This window comes from Eleutherodactylus coqui, chromosome 10 (genome assembly GCF_035609145.1).
Source record: "Eleutherodactylus coqui strain aEleCoq1 chromosome 10, aEleCoq1.hap1, whole genome shotgun sequence".
Classification (NCBI taxonomy): domain Eukaryota; kingdom Metazoa; phylum Chordata; class Amphibia; order Anura; family Eleutherodactylidae; genus Eleutherodactylus; species Eleutherodactylus coqui.
The window spans coordinates 53,483,574-53,501,950 of NC_089846.1; the positions used below are offsets into that span (position 1 = coordinate 53,483,574).

Consider the following 18,377-nt stretch of genomic DNA (forward strand, 5'->3'; position numbering starts at 1 on the left):
AGTGCTTACCTGAATCCCCGCGCTCCGGTGACTTCTTACTTACCTGGTGAAGATGGCCGCCGGGATCTTCTCCCTCGGTGGACCGCAGGTCTTCTGTGCGGTCCATTGTCGATTCCAGCCTCCTGATTGGCTGGAATCGGCACGTGACGGGGCGGAGCTACAAGGAGCCGCTCTCCGGCACGAGCGGCCCCAATCAGAAAAGAAGAAGACAGGACTGCGCAAGCACGTCTAATCCGGCGATTAGACGCTGAAAATTAGACGGCACCATGGAGACGAGGACGCTAGCAACGGAACAGGTAAGTGAATAACTTCTGATAACTTCTGTATGGCTCATAATTAATGCACAATGTACATTACAAAGTGCATTAATATGGCCATACAGAAGTGTATAACCCCACTTGCTTTCGCGGGACAACCCCTTTAACTGCAGGTAGTGTCTACGTACGTCAGGGAAAAGAGTTGCTTATTCATTCCTAACCTATTGCACACTTTTATTTCTGTATTCTCAAATATTTTCTTTGTTGATTTCATCTGCTGCATTATATCTTGAATCTTGCTTTGAGAAGAAGTTAAGAATTCTGTTTTCTGAGCGTATTCAGTTCTGGAGACCTGATCTACAGAAAGACACTGATAAAAGAGAACAAGTCCAAAGACTGGCTACAAAATTGGTGGAAGGTCTCAAGAACAAAACTTAACAGGAGAGACTTAAGGAACTTAATTTTAGTCTGGAGGAAAGAAGGGAAATGGGGGACATGATTAAAACCTTGAAATATGTTAAGGTATAAATTAGGTCCAGGAGAGAAGGGTATTTATTAGGGTGCCTTCACATTGGCGAGAAAATCTGATGATTTTCTCACACTTTAAGAGTGAGTGAAAACGCATGATTATGAAAGCAATGAATTTCAATGGTTTCATTCTTATTTGAGATGTTTTCACTCCGCGATGCTGTGAGAAAAAAAAAAATTGAGCGTGTTTTATCTTTCTGCAATATCACCCACTGTTTTCAATGGGGCCAGTGGCGCCACCCCCATTTAAAATAATGGGAGAAGATCACGATCCCCTGCTGAGGCTGTGACAACTGCAGCAGGGGATTCCTTCATCCAGGGGTTTCACCTTGTTTTCAATGGAGCTGGCAGCAGCGGCGCTGGCCCCATTGAAAACATAGTAAGAACATCGCGATCCTCTGCAGCTGCTGTGTCCCGCCATCACTGAACACTATGACAGCAGCAGCAGGGTGTTTAGTGATGAGGGGACTCCCCACAGGGATGAACGAATCCCCTGCCACTGCTGTCACAGCGGCGGCAGGAGATTGCGATGTTTTCAATGGGGCCGGAGCTGCTGCCGCCAGCCCCATTGAGGACAATGTGAAATCCCTGGATGAAGGAATCCTCTGCCGCAGCTGTCACAGCTGCAGCAGAGGATCACAATCTTCTCCCATTGCTTTCAATGGGGCCGACGCTGCTGCTTCCCCATTGAAAACAATTGGATGAAAGGTTTCCCCGCAGTGATGCGAGGCAATTTTTCACATGAAAACGCCTTGCATCCAGGGGATTTCAGTAGGTTTGCAAGAGCAATATGGGGCTGTGAATCACGGTCCCATATCGCTCTCGCCAATGTGCAGGAGCCCTTAGGAAGTTAAACACTAGAACAAGGGGGCACAATCAGAGATTAGTTGGGGAAAAAGTCAGAAGCATTGTCAGGAAATATTATTTAAGGAAAGAGTAGTAGATGTTTTGAGCAAACTTCTAGCAAATGTGGTTGGAAAATCAATAAATTAATTCAAGCTGCCTGAGAAAAGCATAGATCTATTCTAAGAGAGAAATAAAAAGCAAATAATATAAGGGCAGACTAGATGGACCGTGTGCTGTTTTTCTGCATACAATCATTCTACGATCCTGACAGGTTATGTTGTATATAGAGCGCTTGGCATCTGGCATAAGACAAATGCTGTGTGATTGAGATTGTTCTGCTGGAACCTGTATTACAGTGTAACCATGCTATGGAGTGCAGAGGCCAGCTGGGGCACTTTTAGTAAGCAGGTTCACAGAGGGGCACTACTAGGCAATGGGGCCACACAGGGTCAATATTACCAAGCAGGACCACATATGGTGAAGCACAGCAACTCACTAGGTCGCCTAAACACATTTATTATACTCGGAGAACAGAGTATCAAATGCATAAAATTGTAAAACAGAGGGTCTCGCTAGTGTGCCACCGCACGACTCAGGTTTCGCTCCTTAGAATATTCTTTCAGGGCTTCACGCACCAAATCAAAACCTTTCATACCTATCTCTATTGAAAAAAATATATATATATAGAGATTTTCCAGGTGTGTCATTCCCTCCTCCACTACTTCATAAAGAAATTGCTTAATCTTTTTCTATTAAAAAGTTGTAGCATGCAATCCTATACGTGATTGTGCCCGTATCACATAGCGACGTTTCAACTGCAACTGTGGTTGAAACTATGCTATATGACACGGGCACAATAAAGATGTGTTCACTTTCAAGGATTTGAGTGGGATTTCGTTTATTTGGTACCCCAGACTGCTGCTCCATCATGTATAGGATTGCTTGCAGAAGTGTGGTTTAGGATCCAAAACCACTTATTTGGAGCGTGCAGCATTGTCCAGCTATTGCCTGCCCTTTTCCATTAAGGGTACGTTTGTGTGCTGCTTTCTACCTTGTGTGTACAAAAAGTTGTAGCATAATGTCATACTGGCAGGACTTTTTTTTCTATTCACGGGAAAATGATGACAGTAAGCCAATGATAATCAAGTAGTCATCTACTTCAATAGAGCAGCCAGATTCATTATTAAAAATTCACTGCCTGAACTCCTTTCCTATCAGAAGGTAGAGTGGGACAAATAAGCTCATTACTCGCAGCCTCCCATTCATATTCAGTTAATTCTAATTACCTTCATTCATCAAACCAGGTTAGCTGACATGTTGGCTCTACCAAACCTACTTTATAAACATGCCTGTCAGTTACATTTATACCCAGCTTCCCCTGTCAAGTGTTCAATATGTGATCTGACAAAGCCTAATTACTAATCCTGATCATAAGAAGAAAAAAATAATGGGAAAATGCAAAAATACACCTAATTTACAATATTAAATTAAAAGCAAGAATTAGGTTAAGGGGTTAATTCCATAAGCTACAATGTCTGTGTCCATAACCTTTATTAAAGCATGTCAATGTCATAGAGAGGGTCTCCTGTACATGAGCCAGACTGCAGAACTTCTAAAAAGCCCCATTCTTTACTCCGGCAGACTCTGGTCATCCATCGTTAACTAAATGTCCATTTCCCATGCAGTGTCCATTGCAGGTAAAATGATGTGGTGAGGGCAACACCAACCGATTGTGATGATGGCAGCTCCCTTAGTAAGGGGCCATTCACACAGGGCGTATTTCCTGTCCATGTGCTTTCCGGACAGCACACGAAAGCATTATAGCTAGTAAGGCTATTCACACAAGTGCTTTTCCATATGGCCCGATGGTCCGCATGAAAAAAATCACTGCATGTCCTATTCTGGTCCGTACAACAAACGAGGGTAGGACATGCAATATGGCTGTATGAATGTGACCTAAAGGAGTATGTAATATGATTTTACAGAGATAGCCCCTATACTAAGGACATAATCTTGGGATACATCAGTAGCTGCAATGAGCAGCCCAGACCATTGATGATCCATACAGTTCACTGAAAGCAAGGTCGGCCTATCAAGCTATGTGGAAAAAAGTTTTTTTTATAGTAGACTACAATGTTTAACAAGTTAGCAGAAAATGATATGATGATACTCTGCGTTTACAGGTGCATTTATTTTAGGGGAAATGCAATTTAACGAAACCGAAGTTATATAACTATATTATTTTTTGACAGATTGAAGATGGAGGGAAGGCAGCAAAGAGTGAAAAGATTGAAGTGGGTGATGAATTAGTAAACATTAATGGAACGCCTCTACATGGTTCCCGACAAGAAGCTTTAATCTTGATCAAGGGTTCATACAAGATTCTCAAAATGATTGTTAAGAGGTAACTATCAATTCTTTAAGCTTGTAATATCAAGTGACTGAACTCCTATTGCCAAAGCAAGAAAAATTAAACATAATGTATGGCATGTTTTAATATGCTTCAATATATTAGCTTGTGAATTTTAAGAATGAGAAATGGAATTCTGTTGTTGAAGAAACTGATATTAAAGAGACTCTGTCAGCATATTTTTGCATGCCTGAGGGCAGCATAAGCTAATGACAGTCAAACTGATTTCAGTGATATGTCTGCTGTGTGGATCTGTACAGTACTTTTGGAGAAACTTGCATTTTACCAGTGGCAGCACATGCATAGAGGACTACTTAAGGCTGCCTGTCCACGGGCGGGTTTTCATTGCATTCCCCGCAGGGAGCGCAGTGAAAGCTCTCCATAGCAACGCTATGGAGAGCGCTTCCCCCCTGTCCACGAGCGGAGAATCATTGCAATTCTCCACTCGCTGCCGGGAAATCGCAGCATGCTGCGATTTGCCGTCATACTCCACGGTCAGCCTATCTGTCAGATAGGCTGACCGGCGCAGATCTGTCTGCTGGCTCCTGGTCCCAGGCTGCAGCTCCTGCGGCAGGATACCACAACGCCCGTGGACAGGCAGCCTAAAGTAGTCCTGCATATTTGTGAGCTCCAGGCTAGCTACACCCAGCCTCTAATAATTGATTGACTACTGTCTGCCTATTACTATGCAAAGAGAGCTGCCAATCATTGGCTGGTAACTTGAAGCTTCTAGGCCCTAATGCAAAACCTGTAACGGGGCCCCCAACTGTAATGTTTTATTCATAGTACTGGGCTCCCTATATGGAAAAGAGAGGCCTTATGGGTCCCCTAAGGCTCCTGGGCCGGTTGCAACTGCATCCCGTGCAACCCCTATAGCTATGCCAGTGGCTGGAAAGTGGGATGGATGTGGCTATCCTGCAGCTCATGAATATGCAGGACTAGTTCTGTGTCTGGGTGTTACTACTAAAATACAAGTTTCTCCCAAACTACTGCACAGTTACATAGAGCAGGCATATCACTATGTGACAGGCACTACCTTATGGTTCTCTTACTCAGGACTGCAAAAAAATAGTGACAGATTCCCTTTAACTAGTTTAAGCAAATCGACATAACTGTACATCCATTTTTGCAGTACATTCCTACAAATAGACATACACTTACATCTAGTAAATGGCACAGGAGCAGTGCCCACACCAACCACAGCAGCTGCCATATAAAAAGCAGTACATAATAGTATGTTGTAATAGTACATTGTGGTGAGCCAGTCTATCCTGAAAACTATCCAAAACACAATATATTCAATGGTACCACAATAACCATTCTTCGGCCTGAAGATGGCTCGCCATAGTATTTAGGAAGAACATTGCTTTGTAAACTGGATAACTACTGTACAGATCAGGATGGCAGGTTTTTGTTCCTGAGAGGTTCTATCTGTAACACAAAAATTACCATTGCTTACTTTTACGCACCCAATACAAGACATTCCTTGATTCAAGTCAACCCTCAACTCACTATGAAAGTCCACACAACCTGCTAATAGTTGGGGTTCACTTTAATATTGCTTTATAACCAGCTCTCGATTCTACATTTTCCACAACACAATTCTTGCCTAATACGCTGTGCAAACTTGAAATAGCCCTAATTGATATGCATTTATTCTATGAATGAAGAATCCGCAATCCAAGTACTCAAGACTTTCCATTTTTGTCACAACTCCACAGCACATATCAAGGTTTAGAATATCTTTTTGTCCCTGATTATTTTTCATAGGCCTTTTCTTCCACTAGCATCAGCTTGGACCATGCCTCCATTGCATTAGAGTTTACCATCTATGATCTCCCAGCAAGGGTCTCAACGTAGATGTTAAAATGTTACATTATTAGAAGTTCCTTCTTAGAAGCAAAAAAAATGGAAGGAAGGCTTGAGGAATGATTTCTTCTCAATGATGACCCACTTGTATCTAGGTCCCTTCTCTGGGAGGCGCATAAGGCCTTTAATAGGGGCAAAGTTATTTCTCTTGGAATACAAGCCAAAAAGCAGAGTGCAAAGCAATTCTTCCTCTCACAGAATGTATCACTGAAGAAACTGCATAAGTAGCCCAAGTCACCACTACACCAAAAAGACCATGAATCCCTCCAACAAAAACAAAAAAAAAAATGTTAAGCCTCATGTCCACTGGAGGTTCGAATTCCGCATGCTGGAGCCTGCAGCGAAATCCAAGCCTTCCCGTGGCCAAGGACATTGCGGGATTCTACTTACCCATCTGGGTGTTCTGCAGGTCTTCTGTTTTCTTCACTGCGGATGTGTGCGGAAGTGCCAGCCGGTGTGCCGCCACACATGCGCAGTGAATTTTTTTTAAATTCCTGCTTTTGCACTGAATTCAATTGAAGACAGTTTCCCTTGACTTCAATGGAACACGTGTGTGCGGGATCGGCAGTGAAATACAGCATGCTGCGATTTTTTTTCTGGACCAAAAGGTCAACAAATCAAATCTGCATGCTTTATTTCACTTGCGGATGTCCATGTATCCGTATGAACGGCTTTATTTGCGGATCTCCCGCGCGAATTCTGCAAATCAGATCCACCCGTGGGCCTAAGACTGCTAAATCCCAGAAAACTTAAAAATTTAGATTTTATGCTTACAGAAACTAATGTTCAAAGTTCATGTACAAGCTTGCTAAACAACAAACAGAAAACATTTCTACCATGGAAACAGATCAAAGGTCAAACACCATTTCTATCCCACACAGCTCAAGAATTTCACAGTTTGTATTCCTGAATATATAATCTTAAAGGGGTTGTCCCGCGAAAGCAAGTGGGGTTATACACTTCCGTATGGCCATATTAATGCACTTTGTAATGTACATTGTGCATTAATTATGAGCCATACAGAAGTTATTCACTTACCTGCTCCGTTGCTGGCGTCCCCGTCTCCATGGTGCCGTCCAATTTCAGCGTCTAATCGCCCGATTAGACGCGCTTGCGCAGTCCGGTCTTCTCCCTGGTGAATGGGGCCGCTCGTGCCGGAGAGCTGGTCCTCGTAGCTCCGCCCCGTCACGTGTGCCGATTCCAGCCAATCAGGAGGCTGGAATCGGCAATGGACCGCACAGAGCCCACGGTGCACCATGGGAGAAGACCCGCGGTGCATCGTGGGTGAAGATCCCTGCGGCCATCATGCTAAGGTAAGGAAGAAGTCGCCGCAGCGTGGGGATTCAGGTAAGTACTAAACATTTGGTTTTTTTTAACACATGCATTGGGTTTGTCTCGCGCCGAACGGGGGGCCTATTGAAAAAAAAACAAACCCGTTTCGGCGCGGGACAACCCCTTTAATGAACACTAGGCGATAGATGCACCATGTCAAACAACTAAGACCTGATAGATACAGTTCCAAACTCAGTTGGAGCCACCAGTTTAAATGCTCAAGGGAAAACCTTTCTGTTAGTCTCCTTCATAATAACTGATCATACCCACCTAAAAAAGTCCAGGACTGGATGACCTCCTCATCTCTAGAAATTCAGCAATAAACTGCTTCCACGCTTCCTGATTGTTATGGTAATGGTAGCAGTTGGACCATCTAAGCTACTACCTGATTTTTGCTGGCTAAGCATAATAATATGTTATGTAAGGCTGAAGATATACTTGTATCTATCCGGTTCAGCCTATCATCCTGCAATGTTGATCCAGAGAAAGGCAAAACAAACCACAATGAGATAGAAGCCAATTTTCCTTATTTTAGCGAAAAACATTCGCTAATAAAAAAACTGGCAATGAGAATAATCCCTGGATCACCGACCCTTCTGAAATAATCACTGACTATAATATGTAATATTGTTGCACTCAATAAAGGTGTCCCGGCCCCTCTTCAACTCTTTTAGTGAGTTCGCCATCACCACGTCCTCAGCCAGAGAGTTCCATAGTCTCACTGCTCTTACAGTAAAGAACACCCTTCTATGTCGGTGTAGAAACCTTCTTTCCTCTAGACGCAGAGGGCGCCCCCTTGTTACAGTCACAGTCCTGGGTATAAATAGATGATGGGAGAGATCTCTGTATTGTCCTCTGGTTACAATATTCTGCATGGAAGCTATTAGCACCAAATTCCGTATGTGGACTTTGACATGGATTTACAGTTAAATTGCTACAGATTTGCAATGGTGATGTCGCCATTGCAATTCCGCAGCTATTCCACCACAAATCCAAAGATTGCTTTTGTACAAAACCTTACAGCTTATGTGAAAGTGCCCTATGTGTACTTTGTAATAATGCCTGTTTTTTTAAGTGGACAGCCTCAGGAGGCTGTCCGGTGGGCAATTTGGGCCCGTTAAGCAAATTCACCTTGAAAGCAGAGCAGACAAACTCTTGGCTCTGCCTCAGCAAGATCCTGGCACCATGCTGAGCTGTTCAAACTGCAGCCCCTTCTCCTGTGCCAGGCATCATGACGGTGCTTGCCACACTAAGAGGATGAAAGACCTGCGTGTGCGTCATAAGTCAAGGAGGCGGCTTCCCCCCCTCCAGCCTCGTTGCTTGTCACAGTAATCTGCCACTCTCATTCAATACAGCGCTGTGCTTGCTGGGTGTGGGATCAGCACGCACGGTCTTCTCTGCTCATGCTGCTTCCAGAAGCTGTCCGTCAGTCCCACAAAGTCTTTGCAGTTGCTAGGGTCCACCAGGGGATTCACTGGCTACCTGGCGGGCCAGTCTGACCATGCTTAGACCATCACCATCATTCTCAATGAGTTATGCAATTTAAAAAAAATGTCATCTTACATAGCAACATAGTTGGAATTTAATATCATTTCTGTGTGAGAAACACAAGGATCTGGATGATTCCATTTTTTTCATATGTCTTACTTTCATGAAAACTTTTCCAAAACTCTTTAACTCTGTCAAGATGTCTCATAGTTGTCTTGATATATTCAAGCTCAGTGTACCCTCTCCACGAAAAAAATACACAGAAGATTTACTCTTGACAAGCTTTATTTACTAGTCTTAGCATTTTTTAGCAGTATTTCAAGATAAGCATACCTTCTACTTATCATTCACCCTTCACAGCTCAGATGCTGACCTGGTTTAATATTGTGCAAGCCCATAGCTCGCTGCTCGGACCCTTCTGCAATCTCTCAGCATCTGGAGACCTCCGAGGACAGGCACCAGATGCTAACATGTCCTCCTGCCACTTACCTAATTGCAGGTGACAGCTCTCTAAAGGCCTTCACACTTGACTTCCTTGTCTCCGTACATGTGCAAGCTAAGGGCTCATTGACATTAGCGTTTAGCCTACGTTTAGGCTGTCTCTGTGTTACTTTTTTGGAGCAGAGAGACAGAATTGAAACAGTAATTGGTTCACAAGTAACAAGTAAATGGTTCAGTTTTTAGCACCACTGATTTCAATTAGTGTTTAAAACTGGAAAAAAACAGAAAGCGTCATACGTTTTCTTCTGTTCTGTTATTTTAGTGGAGCAAATAGCATAATCTGCAGTTGTATTTGTTCAATTAAAAAACCATAAACCAAGCAGGACAGAAGCAATCTGAAAGCTTTCCATTTGCTTTCCATTTTTTAAAAACCCACTGAAATCAAATGCAACAACATGACTGAGAGACTGAAAGCCTGAATGCAGGCTGAATGCTAATACGAATGAGCCCTAAGCTATGTACTAAGCCATTGCTGGTGATATTTCAACTCTTCTCCAGTGGTTCTTCATTGTTTTCACCTGTCATCTTAATTTATGTTTGTCAAACAAGCAAAAACAAGGGTCAATAGCATTCAAACGCACGTAATATCTGAATAAAATAGCATAAATCTTGTATATACAAACCACATAAAAAAACACGCTTCTTACAACATATTTTGATCAAAGTATATGGGCCCATCCACCACGTCCAGGTGACCTTGTTTTCGGACTGGTCTTAACACTGAGGCCTTAGTCACACGGGCGTTTTTTCACGCGATTTGCGCATCGCATGACGGATGCGCATGCGCAAATCGCGTGACCGGCGCCGAAAAATCGGCCCAAAAATCGCCCGAAAATCTGCTCCTAGCCGCGTTTCATTAGAAACGGGCCGGAGCTGTCCAGCGCATTGCATTCAATGGAGACGGCAATACAGCGGCTCCATTGAATGCAAGCGCTGCGGGCGAGTGTGGGATGAATTGTCGGGAAGGGGTTAAATATATAACCCCTTTCCTGCAATGCATCCTGAAAAGTGAAAAAATAAAAAAAATGTATGTACTTACCTGCTCCCGGCAGCTGGAGATCCCGGCGGCCGGCCTGCAGTGGGTGTGAAGGGGGTGTGACTCAGGCTTGCCCCTGATTGGCTCAGCGCTGAGCCAATCAGAAGCAAGTCTCAGTCACACCCATTCATGAATGGGTGTGACTGAGATCAGCCTCTGATTGGCTCAGGCTGAGCCAATCAGGGGCAAGCCTGAGTCACACCCCCTTCACACCCACTGCAGGACCGCCGCAGGGATCTCAGGCTGCCGGGAGCAGGTGAGTGCATCCTTTTTTTTTATTTTTTCACTTTTCAGGATGCATTGCAGGAAAGGGGTTATATATTTAACCCCTTCCCGACAATTAACCCCGCGCACGCCGGCAGCCCATTGCTTTCAATGGAGCGGCTGTATTGCCGCTCCATTGAATTCAATGGGCAAACATCGTTCTTCTCTGCCACAGCTGTTCCAGCTGTGGCAGAGAAGAATGATTTGTCTTCTATATGTTCTCATTGGGGTCGGCGCTGCTGCCGCCGGCCCCATTGAGCGCATATAGAGAAGAGAACAGGAATCGCAGATCGCAGATAGGTGCGATCTGCGATTTCTGTTCTCTAATTTATCGGACGAGCGCATAAAAAGCGCTCATGTGTCCGATACCATTGCAAAGCAATGGTTTTAAAAAATCGCCGGACGCATGCGCATGCGCAAATCGCGGCAATAAACGCCCGTGTGACTGAGCCCTAACAGATAGATCTCTTTGGGCCTAAGACCCCAATTGTCTATCTAACAGTTCCTCAGAAGATATCTCACTAACTGGAATAAATGTATTTACACTTCATATATTAGGATTAGGGCACGAATAATGAACTCTATACAAGTACTTGTATTAGGAACTGGAACAGGAACCAACTAATAGTAGTCATAAAGATTAGAATTACTGAATATTTCTCTAAAATTTTTGACTTTTTCTGAGAGTCAATATATAAGTAAGAAAAAAATTTAAATGTAACCTTAATTACTTTATTTATTAAGATGAACAGAATGTGCAGTAAACTCACCTTCACATGTAAAAGTTGCACTAAAAACAGCTGAACGGTTCGCTGCCTGTCCATCACCTTCAGGAAGGTTCTAAACTACTTCGGCACCTTGTTCCCTGACTGACAAAGGCCCAATGGATTTCTACTAAAGTTAGTCTTCTCAGGGTCCGTAACTACTATAGGTGATAAAATTTAAGTCACCCTGTTAATGGCTTATTTCTGCTCATATACTGTATGTATTTCTGCACACATCAAACACTACCTAAATATTAGCATTAGTGTTGTTCGTCTTGGTCGGTTGGGCGGAAAAAAAAAAATTGGCCCAATTGTAGCAAAATCGAATCGGGTAAGTCTAAAACGATTTTTGGTGAAAATCAAGCAAAAATAGAATTTCCCATAGTGCCTGTTGCAGCGGTCAGCATGCAACCAATCATCAGCCAGGGTGCCTTGATGAAATCACCAAATGTGTTCCCCATCTTGCATGTAGGCAGCAATTTTAATTGGACTCCTGCATCACATGACCTAGTCATTTATACCATAAGCACAGTGTAATCAGCGGCCATGTTACAGTCGAGCAGAAGACAGAGAAGCTTCATATGCCTATATAACACATGGGCTGTAAGGCCAAATAGTCTACAGAGGGTATAATGCTGTTGGTGTGTAACGTGTATACTGGGCTTATATCGGAGGGAACAGAGAAAGAAGCTGCACCACGTTTAAGCTGCAGCCTGGAGCTCCTATGTGTTGTCGGCAAGGAAGGGGGACCTTCAGTAATCTATGAAGCAGTGATCTGAAGGCTCCCTTTGTTTAGGCAAAAACAGCAGCAGGGTGGAGGTGCAGAGGGGGTAGAGGCAGTATGGAGCAGCCTTCAGAGCCCAAGTAGGGAGAGAATCAAAAAAATATAGCCCTTTTTGCAACAGACTATGCAGCAACTCTCTGTTTGACGGAGCAGCCCCTGTTGACTTCTGCTCCACCAATTAGTGCTCACTGCCAAAGGAATACTGCTGGCTCACTGGCCACTTGTGCTGACTCAGAGACTTCTGTGTCTGGTGGTTTAGGTCCTCCCGAGTCTGTAGGCCTCGGCTAAGATGGTAGTTACGCCTCAGCTTATCTTCATACATTGAGGGGCAAAGTCAATTCTGCAGTATGTGCACTTTCAGTTGTGTCCTGCTGTTTGTTTTCTTCTTCAGGCATCCAGTAAGAAGGGGAATACAAGCACATAGAAACTAGACAAGTCCTAGTACCAGGGGACTAATTATTAGGAGGACAGACAGGGCAATCTGTCAGAAAGCCCGGGATCATTGAACAATGTGTTGTCTACCTGGCGCTTGAGTTCAATTCATTATGGATCAGTTTGACAGATTTCTGGAAGGGGCCGGAAAGGACCGAGCAGTAATGGTGCACATTGGCATCAATGCCAAAATTACAGGTCAGTGGAAGGTCCTTAAAAACAATTTCAGGGACCTAGGAGATAAATTTATGGCAAGGACCTCTAAAGTAGTATTTCATGCACCATGTACCACAGAAGTAAGGCAGCAGGAGATTAGGGAAGTAAACAAGTGGCTCAAGAGCTGATGTACAAAGAAGAGATTTGGACCAATCTTGCTGTTAGCTACAGGTTCTACAGTAGGGATTGGCTGCTTCTCAATAGGGAGACTACAGCTGTGATTGGGGAGAAGGTGGCTAGAATGTTGGAAGAGTAGACAGTGATCTGAGAGAAAGTAATGAAAATTGTGGTGGAACGGTGGGAGGGCTTAGTACAGTTAGAACTGGCAGAACAGTTAATAGGGATAGACCTAAACAAATATAACTAAAGACCTCTAAACTGAATAGTTACTATTGTAGAAGTCTGACCAATAAAGCTGACAAACTAGAAGTAATAATGTCTGAGGAAAACTATGACATAGTGGGAATAACGGACATGATTGGATGGAAGCCATGACAGGGCATTTAACTTGTAGGATTATGGTTTGTTCAGAAGGGATCGTAAAAACTGGAAAGGAGGAGATGTTTATCTTTTTCTAAACTCTTGTGTAAAGCCCACACTATGGCAAGATATATGTGAAGGAAATGAACATGTGGAGTCTCTGTGGTAGAAATACACGGAGGAAAAAAACAATAATAAATTCCTCATAGAGGTTTGCTATAAGCCACCAAAAAAAACACAATTCACTGAACATCTACTACCAAGGCAAAATTAGTATGGGGGACTTTAACTATAAAATAGAAAACTGAAACCTACGGATCTCATAAAGGAAGCAGGTTTCTGTTAGTAACTAAAGATAAATACTAGAGATGAGCGAACGCGTTCGTCCGAGCTTGATATTCGTGCGAATATTAGGGTGTTCGGGATGTTCGTTATTCGTAACGAACACCATGCGGTGTTCTGGTTACTTTCACTTCCTTCCCTGAGACGTTAGCGCGCTTTTCTGGCCAATTGAAAGACAGGGAAGGCATTACAACTTCCCCCTGCAACGTTTAAGCCCTATACCACCCCCCTGCTGTGAGTGGCTGGCGAGATCAGGTGTTCGCCTAATATAAAAGTCGGCCCCTCCCGCGGCTCGCCTCAGATGCGGTGTGAGTTAGATGAGGGACAGTGCTGTTTATACCGGAGCTGCTGTAGGGAAAGAATTGGCAGTTAGTGTAGGCTTCAAGACCCCCCAAAGGTCCTTATTAGGGCCACTGATAGCTGTGTGTTGGCTGCTGTTAGCAGTGGCATTTTTTTTTTTCTCAAAATCGGCTCTGCAGAGCGTTGCACCTGGCATTAGGGACAGAAGTGCTGCATAGGCAGGGAGAGTGTTAGGAGTGAGTGTAGCCTTCAAGAACCTCAACGGTCCTTTCTAGGGCCATATTTATCCGTGTGCAGTACTGTCCAGGCTGCTGTTAGCTGTGCTGCATTTTTTTTGGGCTTCTCAAAATCGCCTCTGCAGAGCATTCCACCCTCCATTGATACTGCAGGGAAAGAATTGTATAGGCAGGGCCACAACACAGTTATTATTCATAGAATATACGCAGTGCTGCCTTTTGGTGGAAAAACAAGTGGAAACAAATCTATTTGTCCAGCCTCTGTCCGTCCTAACGCCTGTGGACACGTGTGAGCTGCGTGAAAAACATTGCTAAATCATACGCACCCAGCTACGCTTTACTGCTGGCTTCGCCATTTGCTTTCCTTAATTGGGAAAAAAAATACCTGCTCTGCCAGAGTTATAATAACTCTGCTACCCTCACGTTCTGTGACACATAAGCAGGGACACAGCACAGTTATTAAACTTCTCATGTTCATTGAATATACGCAGTGCTGCCTTTTGGTGGGAAAAAACTGAAAACAAATCTATTTGTCCAGCCTCTGTCCGTCCTAACGCCTGTGGACACGTGTGAGCTGCGTGAAAAACATTGCTAAATCATACGCACCCAGCTACGCTTTACTGCTGGCTTCGCCATTTGCTTTCCTTAATTGGGAAAAAAAATACCTGCTCTGCCAGAGTTATAATAACTCTGCTACCCTCACGTTCTGTGACACATAAGCAGGGACACAGCACAGTTATTAAACTTCTCATGTTCATTGAATATACGCAGTGCTGCCTTTTGGTGGGAAAAAACTGAAAACAAATCTATTTGTCCAGCCTCTGTCCGTCCTAACGCCTGTGGACAAGTGTGAGCTGCGTGAAAAACATTGCTAAATCATACGCACCCAGCTACGCTTTACTGCTGGCTTCGCCATTTGCTTTCCTTAATTGGGAAAAAAAATACCTGCTCTGCCAGAGTTATAATAACTCTGCTACCCTCACGTTCTGTGACACATAAGCAGGGACACAGCACAGTTATTAAACTTAGATTATTCATTCACTAGAGGCAGTGGGGCCTTTCGTTTTCCCAAAAGGGCAAAAATTATATTTGGCCTGCAGTCTTGCGCCAATTTATTTCCTGCCTGTTAAATCAAATCACTGGTAATACAGCATGCTGAGGGGTAGGGGTAGGCCTAGAGGACGTGGACGCGGCCGAGGACGCGGAGGGCCAAGTCAGGGTGTGGGCACAGGCCGAGCTCCTGATCCCGGTGTGTCGCAGCCGACTGCTGCGCGATTAGGAGAGAGGCACGTTTCTGGCGTCCCCACATTCATCGCCCAATTAATGGGTCCACGCGGGAGACGGTTATTAGAAAATGAGCAGTGTGAGCAGGTCCTGTCCTGGATGGCAGAAAGTGCTTCGAGCAACCTATCGTCAACACGCAGTTCTGCGCCGTCCACTGCTGCAAATCCGAATCCTCTGTCTGCTGCTCCTCCTTCCTCCCAGCCTCCTCACTCCACTACAATGACACCTGCTCAGGAGCGGGAACACTCCCAGGAACTGTTCTCGGGCCCCTGCTCAGATTGGGCAGCAGCGGTTCCTCTCCCACCAGAGGAGTTTATAGTCACTGATGCCCAACCATTCGAAAGTTCCCGGGGTCCGGGGGATGAGGCTGGGGACTTCCGCCAACTGTCTCAACAACTTTCTGTGGGTGAGGAGGACGATGACGATCATACACAGTTGTCTTGCAGTGAGGTAGTAGTAAGGGCAGTAAGTCCGAGGGAGCAGCGCACAGAGGATTCGGAGGAAGAGCAGCAGGACGATGAGGTGACTGACCCCACCTGGTGTGCAACGCTTACTCAGGAGGACAGGTCTTCAGAGGGGGAGTCAAGGGCATCAGCAGGGCAGGTTGCAAGAGGCAGTGCGGTGGCCAGGGCCAGGGGTAGAGGCAGGGCCAGACCGAATAATCCACCAAGTGTTTCCCAAAGCGCCCCCTCGTGCCATGCCACCCTGCAGAGGCCGAGGTGCTCTAAGGTCTGGCAGTTTTTCACACAGACGCCTGACGACCGACGAACAGTGGTGTGCAACCTTTGTTGCGCAAAGCTCAGCCGGGGAGCCAACACCAACAGCCTCACCACCACCACCATGCGCAGGCATATGATGGCCAAGCACCCCACAAGGTGGGACGAAGGCCGTTCACCGCCTCCGGTTTGCACCCCTGCCTCTCCCCCTGTGCCCCAACCTGCCACTGAGATGCAACCCCCCTCTCAGGACACAGGCACGACCGTCTCATGGCCTGCACCCACACCCTCACCTCCGCTGTCCTCGGCCCCATCCACCAATGTCTCGCACCGCACAGTCCAGCCGTCGCTAGCGCAACTGTTGGAGCGCAAGCGCAAGTACGCCGCCACGCACCCGCACGCTCAAACGTTAACCGTCCGCATCGCAAAATTCATCAGCCTTGAGATGCTGCCGTATAGGGTTGTGGAAACGGAGTCCTTCAAAAGTATCATGGAGGCGGCGGCCCCGCGCTACTCAGTTCCCAGTCGCCACTACTTTTCCCGATGTGCCGTCCCAGCCCTGCACGACCACGTCTCCCGCAACATTGTACGCGCCCTCACCAACGCGGTTACTGCCACGGTCCACTTAACTACGGACACGTGGACAAGCACAGGCGGGCAGGGCCACTACATCTCCCTGACGGCACATTGGGTGAATTTAGTGGAGGCTGGGACAGAGTCAGAGCCTGGGACCGCTCACGTCCTACCCACCCCCAGAATTGCGGGCCCCAGCTCGGTGCTGGTATCTGCGGAGGTGTATGCTTCCTCCACTAAAGCACCCTCCTCCTCCTCCTCCTCCTCTGTCTCGCAATCAAGATGTGTTAGCAGCAGCATGTCGCCAGCAGTCGGTGTCGCGCGGTGTGGCAGCACAGCGGTGGGCAAGCGTCAGCAGGCCGTGCTGAAACTACTCAGCTTAGGCGATAAGAGGCACACGGCCCACGAACTGCTGCAGGGTCTGACACAGCAGACCGACCGCTGGCTTGCGCCGCTGAGCCTCCAACCGGGCATGGTCGTGTGTGACAACGGCCGTAACCTGGTGGCGGCTCTGCAGCTCGGCAGCCTCACGCACGTGCCATGCCTGGCCCACGTCTTTAATTTGGTGGTTCAGCGCTTTCTGAAAAGCTACCCACGCTTGTCAGACCTGCTCGTAAAGGCGCGCCGGCTCTGCGCACATTTCCGCAAGTCCCACACGGACGCTGCCACCCTGCGCACCCTGCAACATCACTTTAAGCTGCCAGTGCACCGACTGCTGTGCGACGTGCCCACACGGTGGAACTCTACGCTCCACATGTTGGCCAGGCTCTATGAACAACGTAGAGCTATAGTCGAATACCAACTCCAACATGGGCGGCGCAGTGGGAGTCAGCCTCCTCAATTCCTTTCAGAAGAGTGGGCCTGGTTGGCAGACATCTGCCATGTCCTTGGTAATTTTGAGGAGTCTACCCAGGTGGTGAGCGGCGATGCTACAATCATTAGCGTCACCATTCCTCTGCTATGCATCTTGAGAAATTCCCTGCAAACCATAAAGGCAGCTGCTTTGCGCTCGGAAACGGGGGCGGGGGAAGACAGTATGCCGCTGGATAGTCAGGGCACCCTCCTGTCTATTTCTCAGCGCGTACAGGAGGAGGAGGAGGAGCATGAGGAGGATGAGGGGGAAGAGACAGCTTGGGCCGCTGCTGACGGTACACCGGCTGATTGCCTGTCATCCTTTCAGCGTGTATGGCCTGAGGAGGAGGAGGAGGAGGAGGAGGAGGAGGAGGATCCTGAAAGTGATCTTCCTAGTGAGGACAGCCATGTGTTGCGTACTGGTACCCTGGCACACATGGCTGACTTCATGTTAGGATGCCTTTCTCGTGACCCTCGCGTTGCACGCATTCTGGCCACGACGGATTACTGGGTGTACACACTGCTCGATCCACGGTATAAGGAGAACCTGCCCACTCTGATTCCCGAAGAGGAAAGGGGTTCGAGAGTGTTGCTATACCACAGGACCCTTGCGGACAAGCTGATGGTAAAATTCCCAGCCGACAGCGCTAGTGGCAGAAGGCGCAGTTCCGAGGGCCATGTTGCAGGGGATGTGCGTAGATCGAGCAGCATGTACATCCCAGGCAGTGCAACAGTCTTTAAGGGCCTGGCCAGCTTTATGGCTCCCCACCAAGACTGTGTCACCGCTCCCCAGTCACGGCTGAGTCGGCGGGAGCACTGTAAAAGGATGGTGAGGGAGTACGTAGCGGATCGCACGACCATCCTTGG

At 46.4% G+C, this 18,377-nt stretch overlaps 1 protein-coding gene across 2 annotated transcripts in view; it reads left to right on the top strand.

Moving 5' to 3' along the window:
* Positions 1-18,377, top strand: part of SHROOM4 (shroom family member 4) — a 116,379-nt gene that overhangs the window by 50,089 nt on the left and 47,913 nt on the right. For both annotated transcript variants that reach the window (XM_066581006.1, XM_066581007.1), the window contains exon 2: positions 3,884-4,035. In XM_066581006.1, the coding sequence (XP_066437103.1) occupies positions 3,884-4,035 (152 nt within the window). The remainder of the gene's footprint in view (positions 1-3,883; positions 4,036-18,377) is intronic.